The sequence below is a fragment of the Nicotiana tomentosiformis genome, chromosome 12 (genome assembly GCF_000390325.3).
Source record: "Nicotiana tomentosiformis chromosome 12, ASM39032v3, whole genome shotgun sequence".
Lineage (NCBI taxonomy): Eukaryota > Viridiplantae > Streptophyta > Magnoliopsida > Solanales > Solanaceae > Nicotiana > Nicotiana tomentosiformis.
Window position 1 is genome coordinate 130,326,662 of NC_090823.1, and position 19,593 is coordinate 130,346,254.

Genomic DNA, 19,593 nt, shown 5'->3' on the forward strand with positions numbered 1-19,593 from the left:
CGTATAGAGAAATAGAAATGTGTATTCTTGACTATGAGAATGAGAATAGTGAGCAAAAAGAATGAATAAGATAAAGTAAAACAAGCACAAGGAGATATCATTCAATATGAGAAATAGTCTTTTGTTATAGTCTATCCGGTCTCTCTGCTTACAAGGATTCCTCCTTTTATAACAGATGGATCCTACTTTATTTATAATAAATTAAAGCATATAGTGAAGGACCCATAATAAATTATCTCTTCCTCGATTTCCGCCAAGATTCTCTCCATTAGTGTGGTTGTAACGGCTCTTGTCTGTGAGCTCGATACTGGCTCGAACTCGTTATTGGGTCGAGCCCTCGGTTCTGGCTTGAGTTCGACCTTGGGGTGGGCGTAGCGCATTTCCGACCTCGAAGCAATGTCTTGCGGATCGATTTGGTCACGGAAGTATCGAGCAGACTCCTCGATCAGCCTTCGGACTCGAGGCTCGTTTGTACTGTCTTCGGAACTCATCCCAAAATTCCACTCCGGTTGCTTGCCATTCGAACTCGATCGAACGTAGGAAGGCCTAAATCTATTTCGACCGTATACAGATAGTCCCCTCGTTTCTCAGGAAGGATGTGGTGAGAATCGATATGATTTTCGACGGTTCAATCGGGTTATAAGCTGACGTTTTCACAAGGCTCGATCACGATGTATGTGATAGTTGTCCCATCGATTTAGTCTTTCAAGGTATTTAATGCATGTCAGACCGTGGTCGGCCACCTCTGATATTTAACCGTCATTGCTTCAATCTATAAATAGCCTTTCCTTCCATCATTCATACTTTATGTCTTCAATCTTCCAATTTTTCTAAGTTCCTTTTCGTCTCTTCTGAGTTTTACTGCAAACTCTTTCTTAAAACACCAAATACTTCCGTTCTTTGTTTGCAAAATTCTAAATGGAAAAAACGTTTAAAACTGTTCCGCAAAAAGAGATTGTTTCTTCATCTCGACCTGCTGGTGTAGGCGATTTGAAAATTGAATAGCCTTCTCCGATACCGGGTCGGTGTGAGCCGATGTCGAGGTATCAATGTTCAATTACCGAAAAAGTTCTCGATAAAGTCATACAAGAATGTAACTAGGATAATAAACTCGTAGTAATCCCATCGCCTGATGAATCAATTACTACCCACGTCGAAGGGTTCTTAAGTGTTTACACTTATCTTTTCACGTTGGGACCTTTAGACCCTGTCATCGTTGCCTTTTGTAAGAGGTATGATGTGACCCTCGGCCAAATTCACCCTTCCTTTTGGAGGATAGTGATTCTTCTTCGATTTTTCTCGAGCAAGGTCGAGGGGCGTATCTTCACCCTCGATCATCTTATGCGCCTTTACAGTCCCCGACTTTATCGAGGAGGGTTGATCAAGCTTGCTCGCCGAGCAACCAAAGTGCCATTCTCGAGCATAGACGAGACCCGGGATCGGGGTTGGATGGGCCGTTTTGTTCGAATCAAAACCTCGGACCTGATCCCTGCCGATGACTTGCTATTTTCCGAGAAATAGAATATGAGCCGTGAGTGAACGTTTCTCTTTGCCCGTTCTGATTTTGTGATTGCCTTTTATTTTGTTGATCCATTTTTCTTTCCTTATCACAGTCGTAGCTTGAATGCCGGAACCGATCCCGGATCTTAGACAATAGGTCGAAAGTCTGGTGTTGCAGAGACCGTACTCTGAGGGTGCTTGGGTCGAATTATCAAAGGGTCGATGAGAGGCCCGCAGTCATGGTAAATCTTTTGTCGATTTGTCTTTTCATCGGTTTGTATGGTAAATCTCCCTCTTCCCTTTTGTAGGACTCAGGAAAGATGTAGTCATGAGGCCCCCATCTGGTGGCGAAGAAGTTCCTGTCCTGAAGCAGGTAAAAGAAAGGAAGAGAAAAGATGCATTGGGCTCCCCAAGCTCGACGAAGAGGAAACCGGCTAAGAGATCTCGAAAGCTGAAGGGGGGCTCTGGTGTTATGACTCCGGAAGTGGCCCACCATTTAAGGGGCCAGCCCGAGGAAGGAGAGGAGAATTTAGCCTGCGTACGGGCTAATGTTATGATTCAACAGTCTTCCAATTTGGTGGCAGCAAATCAGGGAACCTTGGCCATAATCCCAGAACAAGAAGGAGCCGAGATTATCCCTTCTCGAACTAAGATGATCGAAAGGGACACCGAGGGTGGACCTTCTCGGACAGTAGAAGATATTTCAAGGGATGAGTTTGGGATAGTTAACCTTGGCGGATCCCCTCAAATTTCGGATGCCATGATTCGAGAGGCCGTCATGTTGGAGGATCGGTCCTATGAGGGTATTCAAGAGTCGGCCGATATCTATGGTTTTCTTGAGGGGCTCGAGTCTGGTGCCTCAGAGGAGGTTACCGGTTTTGGTGGAATGCCGGTACCCAAAAAAGCATCATGGTCGGGTTCTACCGAGCCCTCATCGATTCATAAACTGGTGGCCGGGTTCTACCGAGCCCCGAGCATCGATCCAGACCGAAGGCGGAAGATAGTGCTCTCCGTACCTGCGGATACTCGAGTTTTTTCTTCCCCTGTGGGGATTGCCAGCTATCTACGGTCCTTGGTGACCGAAGAAGATCAATCAGTGATGAATGCGGTAGGGCCCGCCTGTCTCTTCAACGAGGCCCAATATGCTTTGAATCGGGTAACTCTGATGGCGTTTTCGTTGCTTCTTTTGCACATAGAGTTGTAGGTAATTCTAATGTTTCTTCTTTTGTTTGCAGGCTTCGGTGTTGCATCATGAGGCCTTTCTTCGAATCCGGGAGGAGCATGATGCCGAGGTTCGGAGCCTCACTGAGAGGAGTGACTCGTATAAGCTCCTTAGTGAAAAGCTTCGAGCAGATTTGACAGCGGCTCGGGAAGAGTATGGGGAGATGGCTGAGCAGGTATTTCGAATGTTCTGTGATAGTGAAGATGAAAAAGAGATAACCACTAATGATCTGATTCTGCAGGTTCGACAGAGGATCGAGCAGATTGGACGGCTTAACTCACAGGTAGATGCACTACTCGCCGAGGCAGAAGAATTTAAAAAGTGTATGGATATCCTTGCCTCGAAAAAGGAAGCCGTCGAAGCTCGGTTGGAGCTGTATGATGCCCAACTTCGATCTGCGAAAGAAAATGCTTCGGGGCTGATCGAAAAGATGAAAGAGCTTCAGCATCGGTTAGATTTGGCCACTTCAGATAAAGCAGATTTGGCCAAAGAACTTGAAGTGGCAAGATCTGAGGTGATCGAGGACAATAAAAGAGCTGATGCCAAAGTGGCTTAGTTCAGGATCGATGCCGAGGTTAACCAAGCCAAAGATGAGAGCATGGTCGAACATGCAAAATGGCAAGCTCGGAGAGAGGCTCTCGAGGAGGTCAGAGCTCAGGGCTTCGATATTGGGGCCGAGATTGAAGTCGCCAGGGCGAAGGAGAACAGAGCTCGGAGGTTGGCATTTCCTGAGGAGGACTCCAATGACTCGGGGAAGTCTGAAGATGAGGACGATGCCGAGAATACAACCTCCGATGAAGATTAAGTCATTTAGGGTCGTAGGTCGTTTGCTGCTTCTTTTGATACCACTTTTGTTTTTTTGTATAAAGAACTTCCTTTTGGCAGAGTAGCCGCCTCTGTACAAAAAATTTTAAATATAAATCTTTCTTTCTTTTGAAGTAAAATAGACTTTCAAACTAAATAGATAGTTTGAATTTTAATCTATGTTGCCTTTGGGCCTTGTGGGTAGTCCCCTTTGCCTTATCGGGCTCGAACATCCTTCAACTTTAATAGTCAAGTGTTCGTTTGAATTCGAAGAAATGAGTAATTTTGCTCGAAGTAATAAAGCCCGTAGGCGTAATGGTCAAAGTAGCCCGTAGGCTCAATGGTCGAGTGAGTGCTTGCTCGAACTCGAAATAAAAGTAGCCCATAGGCTTAGCAGTCGAGTGAATGATTCGAACTCGATGCAATGTAGCCCGTAGGCGTAATAGTCAAAGTAGCCCGTAGGCTTAGCAGTCGAGTGAATGTTTCGAACTCGATACAACGTAGCCCGTAGGCATAATAGTCAAAGTAGCCCGTAGGCTTAGCAGTCGAGTGAATGCTTCGAACTCGATGCAATGTAGCCCGTAGGCGTAATAGTCAAAGTAGCCCGTAGGCTTAGCAGTCGAGTAAATGATTCGAACTCGATACAATGTAGCCCGTAGGCGTAATAGTCAAAGTAGCCCATAGGCGTAATAGTCAAAGTAGCTCGTAGGCTTAGTAGTCGAGCGAGTGCTTGCTCGAACTCGAAATAAAAGTAGCCCGTAGGTTTAGCAGTCGAGTGAATGATTCGAACTCGATACAATGTAGCCCGTAGGCGTAATAGTCAAAGTAGCCCGTAGGCTTAGCAATCGAGTGAATGATTCGAACTCGATGCAATGTAGCCCGTAGGCATAATAGTCAAGTAGCCCGTAGGCTTAGTAGTCGAGTGAATGATTCGAACTCGAAATAAAAGTAGCCGGTAGGCTTAGCAGTCGAGTAAATGATTCGAACTCGATACAATGTAGCCCGTAGGCGTAATGGTCAAAGTAGCTCGTAGGCTTAATGGTCGAGTGAGTGCTTGCTCGAACGTGAAATAAAAGTAGCCTGTAGGCTTAGCAGTCGAGTGAATGATTCGAACTCGATGCAATGTAGCCCGTAAGCGTAATACTCAAAGTAACCTGCGGGTTTAGTAGTCGAGTGAATGATTCGAACTCGAAATAAAAGTAGCCCGTAGGCTTAGCAGTCGAGTGAATGATTCGAACTCGATACAATGTAGCCCGTAGGCGTAATAGTCAAAGTAGCTCGTAGGCTTAGTAGTCGAGTGAGTGCTTGCTCGAACTCGATCCTGTTTGCGTAATAAATCTTGAACATAGAATATCGGTAAAGAAAAGGGCTTTCTTTGCAAGTCATTATACACGTATTCATGTTTTGCGTCGGGGCTCGGGCCAACTACATAAGCATGGTTCGTTTTGACCATTTGGCTCTTACAACGTTTCCTGTTGAGACACTGTTTGTCATGAAATAACAAAGTAACTTCCTTTGCACCGAACTTGATAATCATCACAGATGCATTCAATGATAAAGCCCCCAGTATACGAGGTTGATTTTAAAGAGGCCTCGGATACTCAGCAGTAGTATCGTTTTCGCTATATGGCTCGTATCGATCTCTGGTCGACTTTTGCTTGGTAGTTCTTTTCGTAACGGACCTAGAAATCAACTGGTCATCTTAGACTCTTATTTTGGATTGATATCGATTGTGCACATCGGCCCAAGTAATAGCTGGGTACTCGATCAGATTTTGCTTCAACCGCCGTGAAGCCATCGAGCTCCGCTCGTTTAGACCTTGAGTGAAAGCTTGAACAGCCCAATCGTCTGTGACTGGTGGCAGATCCATTCGTTCCATTTGAAAATGAGATACGAACTCCCTTAGCATCTCGTTATCCTTTTGTATTACCTTGAACAGGTCCGACTTTTTGGTTTCGACCTTTATGGCTCCGGCACATGCTTTTACGAAGCAATCTGCAAGCATAGCAAAAGAATCAATATAGTTAGATGGTAAATTATGATACCATACCATTGCCCCCTTTGACAGGGTTTCACCGAATTTTTTCAATAATACAAATTCGATCTCATCATCTTCCAAATCATTGCCCTTGATGGCATACGTGTAAGAAGTGACGTGTTCGTTGGGGTCAGTCGTTCTGTTATATTTGGGTATTTCGGGCATACAGAATTTTTTGGGGATTGGTTTTGGGGCTGCACTCGAGGGAAAAGGCTTTTGAATGAATTTTTTCAAATCTAGCCCTTTTATCATTAGTGGAGCTCCCGGGATTTGATCAACCCTTGAATTATATGTTTCTATTTTTCTAGTGTTGGCTTCGTCTCATTTTGTAAGTTCCTCGAGCAATTTAGTAATTTCGGGAGTAGTCCCCGATTCTTGCTCATTTGACTTCACTATGGCTGGTTTCGTTCTGTGGGTGATTTCTCGAAGCAGATTGGGCTCCAGCCTGCTTTGTACCTGAGTTTGGCTCTGCAATTGAGCTATCGCTATTTGTTGGGCTTGTAACATCTCGAAGATCATCCATAAGCTGTCTCCGATCTCCTCCACGTTATGGGTGTCTCGAGCTACGGATCGAGTACCGCCCTAAATGCTTTTTTTCGGTTCCGAACGTTGGTTCGCCTCAAGAGCCACTTGTGAATTGACATCTAGCGATACTTCGACTCAAGCTTCAGTGACATCGTTAATTCGCCTTCCTGCCCTGGGTGTCATATTGTTGGTTTCATCTTGAAGGCCGGCTTCGTGGTCGATAGGTAGAGCCATCAATCAAGGGTTTGCCATTGCTGATTCGGAGTTGTAAACTGGTACGTATTGCGGATTTGTATCAAACAACCACTGTTATCCTTAGCCCCACGGTGGGCGCCAAACTGTTTACCCGAAAAAACGGGTAGAGTTGAATTTGTGTATAGTTCTAAGGATATGCGATACAATTTGATACAAATCGTATAGAGAAATAGAAATGTGTATTCTTGACTATGAGAATGAGAATAGTGAGCAAAAAGAATGAATAAGATAAAGTAAAACAAGCACAATGAGATATCATTCAATATGAGAAATGGTCTTTTGTTACAGTCTATCCGGTCTCTTTGCTTACAAGGATTTACCCTTTTATAATAGATGGATCCTACTTTATTTATAATAAATTAAAGCATTTAGTGGAGGACCCATGATGAATTGTCTCTTCCTCGATTCCCGCTAAGATTCTCTCCCTTAGTGCGGTTGTAACGACTCTTGTCTGTGAGCTCGATACTGGCTCGAACTCGTTATTGGGTCGAGCCCTCGGTTCTGGCTTGAGTTCGACCTTTGGGGTGGGCGTAGCGCATTTCCGACCTCGAAGCAATGTCTTGCGGATCGATTTGGTCACGGGCTCGATAAAAGTATCGAGCCGACTCCTCGAGCAGCCTTCTGACTCGAGGCTCATTTGTACTGTCTTCGGAACTCATCCCAAAATCCCACTCTGGTTGCTTGCCATTCGAACTCGATCGAACGTAGGAAGGCCGAAATCTATTTCGACCGTATACAATCCTCTCAACTGTCAATAGAGGTATTAGAACTATGGTCTATATATATCATATTCAACCTAGTTGCAGATCACTGGACAATGGTTCTTTGTTAAAGATAAATGCACCAAAATAGTTCTTCCTATTTTAACTCAAGCAAAAGACAACTCCAACTAGATGGGGATTATAAAGTTAAAAAAAGGTTTCATGGGAAAGGTGAAACACAATCTGACAAAGGAACATAAATATCAGTTACAGAGTTGCATCAAGTAAAATGAATGCAAAACCATGCCATGTTTCAGTCAATAAATTAAACAAGGTGTCAACTACTCTCAATGACAAATTAATTGGTGTCAACTATATGAATAATCTTTATCGATTCTACTCTGTTCATATCGATTTCATTCCATCAAATTAGAGCTTTTCTAAAACTAAAAGTTCTTTAAAACCACAGCATGTAATGGTTTAGATCAAAAGAATCAGTGAGCAAACATCGTTTGAGCTATATGACCAACGCGATACAGCAGTATGTCTTTTGAAGAATTAGTTAGACAAACAAACCTGAGGACAGGGATCTAACACATATGTCAAGTGCATTGCAAGAAAATTTTATTAATGCAGGGTACAAAGTAAATTGATAGCGCATTGTAATATATCTTATTGGGAAATATGAGTTCTTAGCTACATCTATCGAGCAAATATTTACCAGATCTCATGCAAGTAACGATTATTCAGGCCAAGGAAAAGGAACGTCTTCTTAGCGAGCCCATGAAGGAATTCACAAAACTTGAAATCCTTACAATTAACATAGCCGAGAAGACAAGATGAGTTAAAGCAATCAAGAAACCACCTTTTTTTGAAAATCATCTGTTTTATTCATGAGAATAAATCAAAACTAAGGACAACTGCAAGCCTTTCATCCCTGCACATTTTTAAAGCAAAGATAGACATTCTTTTAAATACAGAATTCCACAAAAGTGATGGATAGCACCTCACTGACATGGAGGGTAAAGATTATGAACTGAATGGTTGAGGGTAAAGCTAATGAACTGAATATTGCTGGAAACTATTCAAAGCTCAACTAACTCTTTTGGGGTGATCATAATGGTTCTGTTTTTCAATTGTGTTTGTTATTCTTTTTCCCAGTAGTGCAAATCATTCTATTGTTTCTTTGATCAACTGTGCCAACATTAAGCTTATGAAAACCAGCAAACACCACCACCTCCCCAGCCCAAAAAGATTATAATGAATGAAGAGAAATGAAATGTGGAAGAATCATCCTCATAGAAAACTTACTCCTCGCTGTTATTGGACTACTACTAATCTTTCCTAAGCCCTCTTTTATATAGGTCTTCTTCCTTAGCTTTCTTTTACCCGGGTCCTTCGCTGCCACTGTCCCTGCACTTGCTAAAGTACTCCTCAAGAAAGTCTTATCCAGCATGCATTTTTTATATCATTTAACAAAATACTCCATAGACACGCATTCCACCAAGAGAGGGTTACTTTTGAATGTTAGCATTCCCCTAAATTCTACCCCTTGGCCTCTCAATATGCATCTAAAGTATATTAAAGACAATCATTAACCCAAAAATCTGGTCATTAGAGACATAGGGACACTCCATTGTCCTAGAAACACTATTAAACCTTCCTGTATATTAGCCTAAAAACATTCAAAATGATGTGAAAGTTTGTAATGGAAGCTCACTATCAGAATAATACTTAAGGAATCGCCTTTGGTTTCTTAAAAGAGCTGCGGAAAAGATGTAAGACTCTGCTTCCAGTTTGCACTTAGGACTCTGCTTCCAGTTTGCACTTACTGATTACTGATTTACATAGAAGAAAGAACTAACAGAATAACACACGACAGAAACCATCGTGTCATTAGTAAATTGAAGTCAATATTAGAGCCATGGACTCAACCTCCATTATGGATCAAAGTATGCTTTTTAAGCAGAAAAGGGAATAGCTATATGCAATAAATCTCTTTGTATGCATTATAAAGCACAAAATACCAAAAAGAGCAATAAGTTTCTCAAATTTATTAGGATATCAACCATAACTACACAAGAATTTTAAGCAATATCAAGTTTACTCCAGCCCATCTTATAAATTCTTTATAATTAATTGTGCCATTCCATGGAGAAGATTAAACAAGCTATTTCACAAATGCAGAACCAAAATATTTGGCAGCAGCAGAATTTGTATTTGACATAGAACATTGTTTACACTGATTTTCATAGTATTCAACAGTAGCAAAAACTCCAATCCCCATAAGTCCAACAGAACTAACATAATATTCAAAAGCACAATAAAACTTTACCAATTTCATTGCATAAAGTTTCAGTTACCAAATCAAGATTTGATGTCACTGACCTCCCTAGCACATCTTGTAATAATCTCACAACCTCTGTTATAAGTATTAGCTGCCCCAGGAGCTTTGCAATTATAATATGAAGCCCCAGGAGTATTACAAGGCACCAAATCCCTTTTCAATGTACCATAACTTATGTACTTCTTTTGCATCAATAAAACTCTTCTATTGCTTTCACTATCCATCATATCCTCTTCTTTCACAATTTCTGAGCATTTATTTAACTTTTCAGAACAACCCCTTTTCCCCATTACCTCAAAGTTACTACCTTTAACTGAATTAATGTCCAAAACTGAAACCCCACAACAAAATCTCATTTGGGTATGGCTGAAAATAAGCAAAAAGAAAAGGGTCTTCAAAGGGTGGAAAAAAGATCGAGTCTTTTCCATTTTCTTGATTGGAAAGTGAAAATTTTCTAGCTTTTCCCCTGGGGGTGTTGTCACTTTATTTTGTATTTTGGGCTGTGAAAATGAGTAAAGATTGCAAATTTGGGGGGAGGGGACTGTAAACTAGTGAGGGGTGATTAATGATGTAGGGATCAACCTGTTATTTACACCTACTTTGCTACTCAATAGTCATGGGAGGATTGTGGGGGGTGAGTGAGTGAGAGTGACCCACCACCATTCTTGAATTTTATTGGGTTGTTTGGCCTAAATCAAGAAACAAATATTTTGCCACTGTCTTTTGCTTTTAGACAAGGAGGTTTGACTTTAGAAATAAGATAATTATGCTCAAAGTAAGTTGGATCTAGGCTGGGTTCAAAGTTTTTGGATTTATAGGCTGCTTTCCAATTCTTTGGGAATAGTATACTAGAGAAGGACAGAAAAAGTGTTTAATCTTTGATGTTGGTTCTTAACTAGTCCTCTAAATATATAATTAAGCAGTTTTAGTTCTTTATGTTTACTAAAATTGAGCATTTTTTGTCACCGTTATATTTAATACACACGACATTAGTTATGTTCGACAGAATTGACTCGTGAGTGAGTTGTTTAAATGAAAGAATGATAGACTTCTTCCAATTTATTCTTCCACTACCCGAAGAAAATAAGCCAGCTGAATACATAATATGATTCATTTTATCCTCCATTATATGAAATTGCGAATGAATCAATATTATGTCTCCTTGGAATCTTGAATAGCACCATTTGTTGAAGAAACAATAAAGTTAAAGTTTAATGAGTTAATTCTGTTAAAGACTATCTTCATGGTTTTTAAATATAACGGAGACCTAAAGTATTCAGTTTCAAACTTTCAATCAACGAAAAGGATTAAAACTACGCAAGTAATATATTCAAGAATTACTTTAGATTATCCCTAAACATAAAGGACTATTTTAGTACTCCCAATAGTATCTATACCAATTCATTAGCATAGTGTGGACTGTGGGGTAGGCTATTAAGTTCATCATTGGAAAATTCATAATTAATTGAGGCGTGCTGTTTTGTTTAGGTCAGGATGACGGAACGAACCAGAGATTAATTCATGTATTCGGAGATCTGTGCCCTTTCTGAGACTTCCTGAGTCATAGTTTTCTGCATTGATAGACCAACTAATCATATGATTATTTTCATGTGAAACAATTGAAGGAATCTAATCACTTATTATTGTCCTCTTCATTTGCATCAATGCCAATAAATGTTATTACTGTAGTTTTAGCTTTGCAACAAATTCGTAGTAAATATGTAAGTGATTTAAAACAAATCATATTTTGTTTTACTGTGCCTTTTTCCTTCTTCAAATTTTCAATTCCTTTTGATGATTAAGGAGGCATAATCATTTCACGAGTTAATCAAATTGCTACCAGAAACTTTAATTTCTTTTTTTTGGATATCATATTTGTGGTCCATCATTTTCTTTTTCTTTGATAAGATTACTGGTCCAGAAACTTGGATCTAAAGCTAATTAAGATTGCCATTTTAGATTTGGTGGATAAAAGGCTAAGGCTCAATTATTGTGTATTGGCAGCAAGAAAATAGATTATGACATTCTTTATGAATTAAAATTCTCTTTGCCTAAGGAGTAACTATTGACCTATATGGATGAGATGAGTTTCATATTGGTACAAAGAATATGGCTTTAATTGTAAGAAAACTTGTATCTTCAGTTTTTTGGGTAGAATGTTAATGTAAAAATAGCACGCACTAGCCAGTTTTCGGACTGGTAATTAAAAAATAGCCAGCGTTTGCAAAGTCATTAAAAAATAGCCACTATTTTGCTGCAACACGGAAAGTTCTAGCATAATATACTAGAGATTGGTGCACTTGTGTATGAACTTCCAGCATATTATGCTGGAACTCTAACACACGGAAAGTTCCAGCATAATATACTGGAGATTGGAGCACATGTATATGAACTTCCAACATATTATGCCGGACCAGTATATTATGCTGGAACTTTATATTATGATGGAGTTCTAGTATGTTTGCTGGAACTCCATCATAATATGTTGGAAGTTCACATGTAAAAAATTTGAACTCCAGTATATTATGCTGGAATATTTTTCGGATTTGAACAGTGTTTTCGTTCAGATTTATCTTTACTCAAAAAATGGCTAAATTTCAATTACTTTTAAAAGTGTGACTATTTTTCAATTATCACTTGTAAATCTGGCTATTTTTGAATTTCACCCAATGTTAATGGGAGAAATTCAAAAATAGCCAGACTTACGATTGGTCATTCAAATATAGCCACAGTTTCGAAAGTCATCGAAATTTAGCCATTTTTCATGTAAAAATAAATTTGAACGAGAACACTGTTCAAAATCCGAAAAAATACTCCAGCATAAGTATACTGGAACTCCAGTATAGTTCCAGTATATACTGAAACTCCAGCACATTATATTGGATCGGCCTCTGTTGCAGTAAAATAATAACTATTTTTCAATGACTTGACAAACGCTAGCTATTTTTAAATGACCAATCCGAAAAGTGCTATTTTGACAATGTTAATTTCATCATAATTTTAGTACGGCCTAGTGAGTTGTGAGGCAGCAAATGATGAAAAGGAAAAGGAAAAGGAAAAGGAAAGGAAAATATGTTTCACGTTCACACTTAGCACTAATTGGTAGGGCCCTTAACAAGTTTTATTTACCCTGAGGTCGTTTTTGGTATGACGAAAGTCATTTTTCATAGAAAATATTTTATTTAATTTTTAAGTGAAAATTATTTTTCAGAAAAAAAATATAGACATTAAAAATTAATAATAATATCAACAAATTGGGGAATGTTTTGCTAAAACTTTTGAGAATTATGATGTAATATGATATTAAAAATTTAGATAGTTGTAAGGAAAATAACTTATGGGTGGAAGTCATTTTTCTCCTTTTAATGAAAAATGACTTCCGTCATACCAATAAAAACCAAAATATAACTTCCTCGTGGAAAATATTTTCTTAAAAGTCATTTTCTCTATCATAGCAAACACACCTTTGTCTTAGGCTGTATTTAATATGGTAGAAAATACTTTTATATATATATATATATATATATATATATATATATATATATATAATGTGGTTATTTTGAGTTGCAAAAAATAATTCTCACCAAAAAGAATAAAATGATTTCCTAATTATATGCTGTTTTCCTTCAAAATTAGAGAATTCTTTTGGTAGATAATATAGACTTGCTCTGGACTTAAGAGTCCAAATAATCTGTTTGTTCCAACAGATGTTGCAACTTATCTATATGCAGTTAATGGTAAAGTAGCATAGGTACTAACACACTTGGTGTGAAAGGTAAACAGCAATATATAAAGCTGTTTATGAATCAAATGCAAGAGAAAATCAAACAGAACAACATTTCATCACCAAAAGCAGTTCTCATATGAGTATTATAATATTTTTTTGTGTGTAAATACAAGGCCATATACAACAACTACAATGGCTCGGTCCCAAATAATGCCATATAATGACCCCATAACAACAAAACAGCAAAAGAGGCTTTAAGCATATAGCGATATACAACTTATTATCTATATTGCTCGGACTCTTTGAAATTATCGCCGGATTTGTGTCAAATCCTCCAAAAGTAGTGCATTCTTCGAGGATCCAACACGGGTGCGAAAGCATTTTGGGGAGTCCGCACAATATTGCTTATTATCACTACTTATCAGGGAGTGACAGATACAAACCATTGCAGTATATTAACCGAAAATTTCCAAAAGCCTAAAGATATTATGCAAGATTCCAATGGCAACTTTATGTACTCAAAGGGTAAGGTGTTCCACCTTTCTAGTGTTACTAGCTACTCCTTGATTTGATTTTCTATCATCTTGCTCATCATAAGAGTTCCCTTTGAAACTAGAGCTAGCCTCTTCATTATCCGAGCAGCCCGGTCTTTCCGTTAGGAACTGTTCCCAAAAAACATCGTTCACTCGAACCGGAGTAGTTGCAGCCCCTTGCTTGTTACCAGTAGCATCATATGAAGGCGGCAAAGTTTTGTCATCATTAGGAGGACTTTTGCCACTGGCATCAGACTGTGATTCAGAATGTTTACCTATCTCTTGACCTATTTGTGGCATCCTCACTGAATGTTGATTTTTATCGACTTGTGAAAGACACGAAGCCAAAGAAAGATTCAGCTGACAGGAGATGTGACCGTCAACTTCCTCGTTAGATATCAGGCTTTGTGGCAAGGAATGCAGTCTTGAGCTTTCAACATTGCTTGCCGCACGAGGCAAAGATGAATCCATCTTCAACGTAAAAGATGTTCCTGTATCTGATAGTTCTATTGCTTCAGGGGTATAAATTACTCCCCCTGTTCGAAGTTGCACTTCTCTGGACCAACCTTCAGATATTCTCCTATGTGGGCTTCCACCATCTTCATTCGAACTTTGGGTGCTGCACGAAACAACATTGATATCCGAAACAGCAGGTGACAATTCAAGCCTGAGCTTATTTGAAAAGTCTTGGTTGCAAAGGTTCCCAAACTCAACTCTAGAACTGCTATGGTTGTCCACCAACATATTTTCTTGAACTGGTTGAGAGCTGTCGACTTGAGGTAATCGCCTCTTCTTGCTAAATGCAGAAATATCCATGGACTCGAGTTTCTGAGCAAGACGCTCAACGAAGTCAGGATTCAGAACCGCCTTCTCAACAAATGTCAGTAAACTCTCTTGCCTTTGTTCTATACTGCCAACCCGCACAGTCATTTCTTCTAGCTGCAGTTTTGCAGTAGAGTGTTGCTGTCTGAACCTTAAGACATTAGCTTCGAGCCCAGACTTTTCACGTGAAAGCTTATCAATCTCTTCCTCAAATGCAGCTCTTTCTGGATCAACTGTGGAACCAGGAGGGTGACTATGGCTGTGAATGGGTTTTCTACGATGAATATTCTTAAGTAGATGCTTCTGGTCTTTCATAAATTCCTCATTAGCAAATTCCCATCTTTCCGGATCAATCTTCCGGAAGCCCTGCAAATTAAGATATATTTATGATGACGTGATGATAAACTTAGATTAATTATGGCAGCAACTGAAAATCTCTAATGAGCAGGCGAAACATTAAATATTATTTCAGTAACTCAAGTTAAATCAGTAAATATAATGTACCAACAATATGAACTCATCAAATTTCATTTATCGCACATTTTGATCAATCAATCAGGTGTTGAAGATACTAATCCCATTAGCATTGAAGTAACCCGTTACAACTGAAGACAAAAGAAAGTACCCTGAAAGAATACCATCCCATTGGGAACTCTAAGAAACAAATTATTTCAAGAAGAAAAACAGACATTTTCATACAATTAAACTATACAATCGGTCCAAATGGAGCAAAATGAACAGTGATGAATCATATAGGCGATCCTACCTATGAATTGGAATACCCTTAACGATTAGGGAAGAGAAAGTTATGATTCAAATTCTCAAACTTCAAGGAATAACAAGCACTCACAGACACATGAGTTACTCATCATAGTATAAATTGTTTATTAGTATATAAATCTGACAGGAATTTGACATATATCCCAATATTGAATGTTGGCTAAAATGACTTACTGGGATTACATCACAAATCATGCAAATTTTAACAGTACTTCTTCCTTAACTTCCAGCAGCTGTTATTATTTACATGCCAGAGTGTGTCTTTAAATTTCTGGAAAAGTGAGAAAGTGTTTTTAACAGAGACAAATACTCTAAAGGCGGAGTAATCCTTCTTTCACAATCCCAAAAAATTTCAAGGGTTTCAATCAAACTTTCTCAATAGCTAGAACCATCTTGATAAAATCAATTTCATCATACGGTAATTTCTAATCTATTGTCAGATTATCAGCTTTGCAGTTGCATAACGCATGCTTCTCTTCAACCATCAATCTGCAATTTGGCGAGTGAGAGAAGCTTTATCTCATTCATTGTGAACACTTCCTGTCGCTGTCAAGACCTATTCTCCCCCCCCCCCAAACTCCAACCCCACCCCGTAACTTAAAGTTTCAACTTTTTAAGCTGAACCCATTTTGACAGAGAGAAGATTGATTCAAAAGATTCAACTTTTTGAGCTGAATCCACTTCGATTCAGATTCAATGTTTCAGCTGAATCCTTCAATACAAAGATTCAAATTTTCTTCTAAACCCATTTCGACAGAGATAAAATCAATCCAAAGATTCAATCTTTTCAGCTGAACCCTTCAATTGAAAGATTCAATTTTCAACAGAAAGATAACCAACTCAAAGTTTCAATTTTTAAACAGAATCCATTTCGACAGATAGAAAATCAATTCAATGATTCAATTTTTCAGCTGAACCCTTCAATTCAAAGATTCAAACCCATTTTGACAAAAAGAAAATCAATCCAAATGTTCAATTTTGAAGCAGAACCCGTTTCAATAGAAGTCTAAATCAATTAAAAAACACAGATAGATACAGATATAATATTTATGTGCGTGTAAGAGATAAAAGAGGGGGTGGGGAGGTTAAAATAGGCACACATAAGACTCAAAGATTCAATGTTTTAAGCAAACAGAGATAAAATCAATCCAAAGATTCAACTTTTCATCTAACCCATATCAACAGAAGTCAAAATCAATCAAAGATCCAATTTTTAAGCTGAACCCATTTCGTAATCGACTCAAAAATTCAATTTTGAAGCTGAAACCATTTCAACAGAGATAAAAATAATCCAAAAAATCAAATTTTCATCTAAACCCATTTCAACAGAAATAAAATCAATTCAAAGATTGAATTTTTAAGCTGAACCCATTTCAACAAAGATAAAATAAATCCAAGGATTTAATTCTTTAACTAAACCCATTTCAACAGAAGTCAAAATCAATCCAAATATTCAATTTTTAATCTAATCTCATCATAAAATCAATTCAAAGATTCAATTTTTAAGCATAACCCATTCCAACAAAAGTCAAAATCGATTAAAAAACACAGATAGATATAGATATAATGTGTGTGAGATAGAAGAGACGTAAATTTGACATACGTAAGTGTTGAGCTGACGAATAAAACTGGAGAAATTATTGTGCTTGAAATAAGTAGGCAGAAGAATTCGAGCGAATTCCGGAGGATTCCAAACAACAAAGCTGTGACCTGTCGGAGTCCAAGAAACTATATCATCAGTTTGCGAATCATCTACCATTTCATATGTCTTTAGCAAGAACGGCGCCGGACCTCCTCCTCCTCCGGCGGCAGCCGTAGCAGAAATTACATCCATGTAGAGAGAGAAAGTGAAGGGAACGCGCCGCCGAGGGATGACAGAGATGATTTTTGAAGGCTACGGTTTTTAGCTGTTTGAGCTTTGACTTCAAAGTTTGCGTTCCGTCGTTGAGTCTTTGACTAATGCTTTACCTCAGATCCGGGTTCGTTTCCGGTTTAGAGTCCAGGTCAGGACAGTTTGGTTCCGGAGTCAATATACACGAATTTAATAAATAAATGAATTTCTTTGAAATTGTTATCTTAAATGTGTCATAATATTTATATAACTATAACATAATTAAAACTTATGATATTAAATATGTTATAATATATGTATCATTATAAAATCTTGCATTGAAAGTAAAATGTGTGAAGTTCAAAGTTACAAATTTCGAAATATAGAAATATATCATTCTTCACCTTTTGTACAGATTAATAAGAAAATAATGTTACATAAATTAAAATAATAACAAGTTAAGGTTAGACTTGTCATTTTTATTTTTGGGCTTACATATATATATATATATATATATATATATATATATATATATATATATATATATTTTAGGACTTAATAGGATAAGTGAAATAGCATGGGCCAACCAATTTTCGGACTAATAATCGAAAAATAGGTAGTGTTTGCAAAGTCATTAAAAAATAGTCACTATTTTATGTAGAGATAAAATCTGGATAAAAATATCATAGCTGAAACACGAAAAGTCCCATCATAATATGTTGGATTATGGGGCTACTGTGTATAAACTTTCAGCATATTATGTTGGAACTCCAACACATTATGAAATTCAAGTATATTATGTTGGAATCTCATATATAAAAATTTCGAACTCCAATATATTATGCTGAAATTTTTTCGAATTTTTAAGGGTGTTTTTGTTCAGGTTTTATCTTTACATGAAAAAACCAAAGATAAACATGTTACCGATGCCTCAAACTTCCATTTATCTGTTCTCATTTTTACCAGGGAGTTATTAATGTGAAAGGAGAAACATAAGAAGAAAATATCTTTAGTGAAAGTAAAAAGTGTTATAAATAAAGGTCGTAAAGTAAAGACAAGTATAGAGAGAAACTGACATATTATTCAAACTTCAAACGTATGTACATAATGAATCGAAATCTCCTCTATTTATAATTGAAAGTAAGCTGTTGTGTAAGCTCTTTCTGTACCAGATATAGATAATCTTCTACCGCAGGTAATGTTTATCCATAACGGAGTACTGAAAAGATAAGCTCATTATACCAGATATAGATAATCTTCTATCGGTGGTAATATTTATCCATAATGGGGTACCGAAAGGATAAGCTCATTATACTAGATATAGATAATTTTCTACCGGTGGTAATATTTATCCATAACGGAATACCGAAAGGATAATCTCATTATACCAGATATAGATAATTTTCTACCGGTGGTAATGTTTATTCATAACGGAGTACCGAAAGGATAAGCTCATTATACCAGATATAAATAATCTTCTACCGGGGATAATGTTTATCCATAACGGAGTACCGAAAGGATAAGCTCATTATACCAGATATAGATAATCTTCTATCGGGTGTAATATTTATCCATAACGGGGTACTGAAAGGATAAGTTTCTTCAGGAGACTTATTTCCAATAGAGTACTAAATAGATAAATATATTTACGGCGGAGTCTCATATAGATAAGTTTCTTTAGGAAGCTTATTTTCAACGGAGTACTAAATGAACATCCATAATATAATATATTTATAACAAATTGCTCGATTTGCAGATTGTCGGTTTGATGAAACGAATTTCCCACAATTAGGGGGAGAGAAAAAGGAAATCAAAAGAGAAATTGTATGAAAAGTTTCATCATTATCCCATTTTGATCCACGTACCCCTATATGTAATCAGGAGGTCCAGAAGATCATTCATTTACAAAATATAGCAAATCAAATGTCAGACGCGTTTACTGATTTGAAAAGGATAACTAAGTCACATATCCCTGTAGAGAATGTACATATCCGAATTGATGTCCCAACAGGACCATCTACTAGCATGAGAGCTAGTGAACCTAAAGCACGCCTGAAGCGTGGTAGACCTTTGGGTTCTAAAGATCGAAATCCTCGAAAAAGAAAAACAATAAATGATCAAAACGATACTATGAAGGGATCCCCTGAAGAGACCCAAGATCTGATTAGTTCTGAGATTCCTGAAGAAATCAATGAACCCGAGACTCAAGTGAGTGAGAAGCTTTTAATAAGTTTTATTGGTGAAGGGATTAATTTTAAATCGATCTGAAATAGTGGTGGATAATATTTTTGTATATAATGTTGCACTTAACATTATGCAAGATAGTGAGGATCTTGAACCTCGATCTGTCGAAGAATGTCGACAAAGATCTGATTGGCCAAAATGGCAAGAGGCAATTCAATCAGAATTGAACGTACTTGTTAAAAGAGAGGTCTTTGGACCAATAGTCCAAACACCTGCTGGTATAAAACCAGTTGGTCATAAATGGGTTTTTGTGAGAAAAAAGAA

The 19,593-nt window shown here is 37.8% G+C and overlaps 3 protein-coding genes across 3 annotated transcripts; 1 reads left to right on the forward strand and 2 right to left on the reverse strand.

The window, feature by feature from the left end:
• Positions 1–1,828: 1,828 nt before the first annotated feature.
• On the forward strand, positions 1,829–3,527 carry LOC138903398 (uncharacterized). The gene is made up of 4 exons (XM_070191371.1): positions 1,829–2,392; positions 2,736–2,897; positions 2,964–3,172; positions 3,284–3,527. The coding sequence occupies exons 1-4, from the start codon at positions 1,829–1,831 to the stop codon at positions 3,525–3,527; spliced, it is 1,179 nt and encodes a 392-aa protein (XP_070047472.1).
• Positions 3,528–9,218: 5,691 nt separating this feature from the next.
• Positions 9,219–10,041, reverse strand: LOC104106192 (protein RALF-like 24). Its single transcript, XM_009614685.4, has one exon. The coding sequence runs from the start codon at positions 9,818–9,820 to the stop codon at positions 9,413–9,415; it is 408 nt and encodes a 135-aa protein (XP_009612980.1). The 5' UTR covers positions 9,821–10,041; the 3' UTR covers positions 9,219–9,412.
• A 3,189-nt stretch (positions 10,042–13,230) lies between these two features.
• LOC104106185 (heat stress transcription factor A-5) lies at positions 13,231–17,217 on the reverse strand. The gene is made up of 2 exons (XM_009614678.3): positions 16,858–17,217; positions 13,231–14,840 (listed from the first exon to the last, which is right to left on the reverse strand). The coding sequence occupies exons 1-2, from the start codon at positions 17,086–17,088 to the stop codon at positions 13,638–13,640; spliced, it is 1,434 nt and encodes a 477-aa protein (XP_009612973.1). The 5' UTR covers positions 17,089–17,217; the 3' UTR covers positions 13,231–13,637.
• Positions 17,218–19,593: the final 2,376 nt, after the last annotated feature.

Coding starts and splice junctions, on each gene's coding strand:
- LOC138903398 (XM_070191371.1), top strand. CDS start 1,829: ATGAGGCCCCCATCTGGTGGCGAAGAAGTTCCTGTCCTGAAGCAGGTA. Junction 2,393..2,735: donor CCGGTTTTGGTGGAATGCCG/GTACCCAAAAAA, acceptor TTTTGTTTGCAG/GCTTCGGTGTTGCATCATGA. Junction 3,173..3,283: donor ATGAAAGAGCTTCAGCATCG/GTTAGATTTGGC, acceptor GGCTTAGTTCAG/GATCGATGCCGAGGTTAACC.
- LOC104106192 (XM_009614685.4), bottom strand. CDS start 9,820: ATGGAAAAGACTCGATCTTTTTTCCACCCTTTGAAGACCCTTTTCTTT.
- LOC104106185 (XM_009614678.3), bottom strand. CDS start 17,088: ATGGATGTAATTTCTGCTACGGCTGCCGCCGGAGGAGGAGGAGGTCCG. Junction 14,841..16,857: donor TTCGTCAGCTCAACACTTAC/GTATGTCAAATT, acceptor CTTAATTTGCAG/GGCTTCCGGAAGATTGATCC.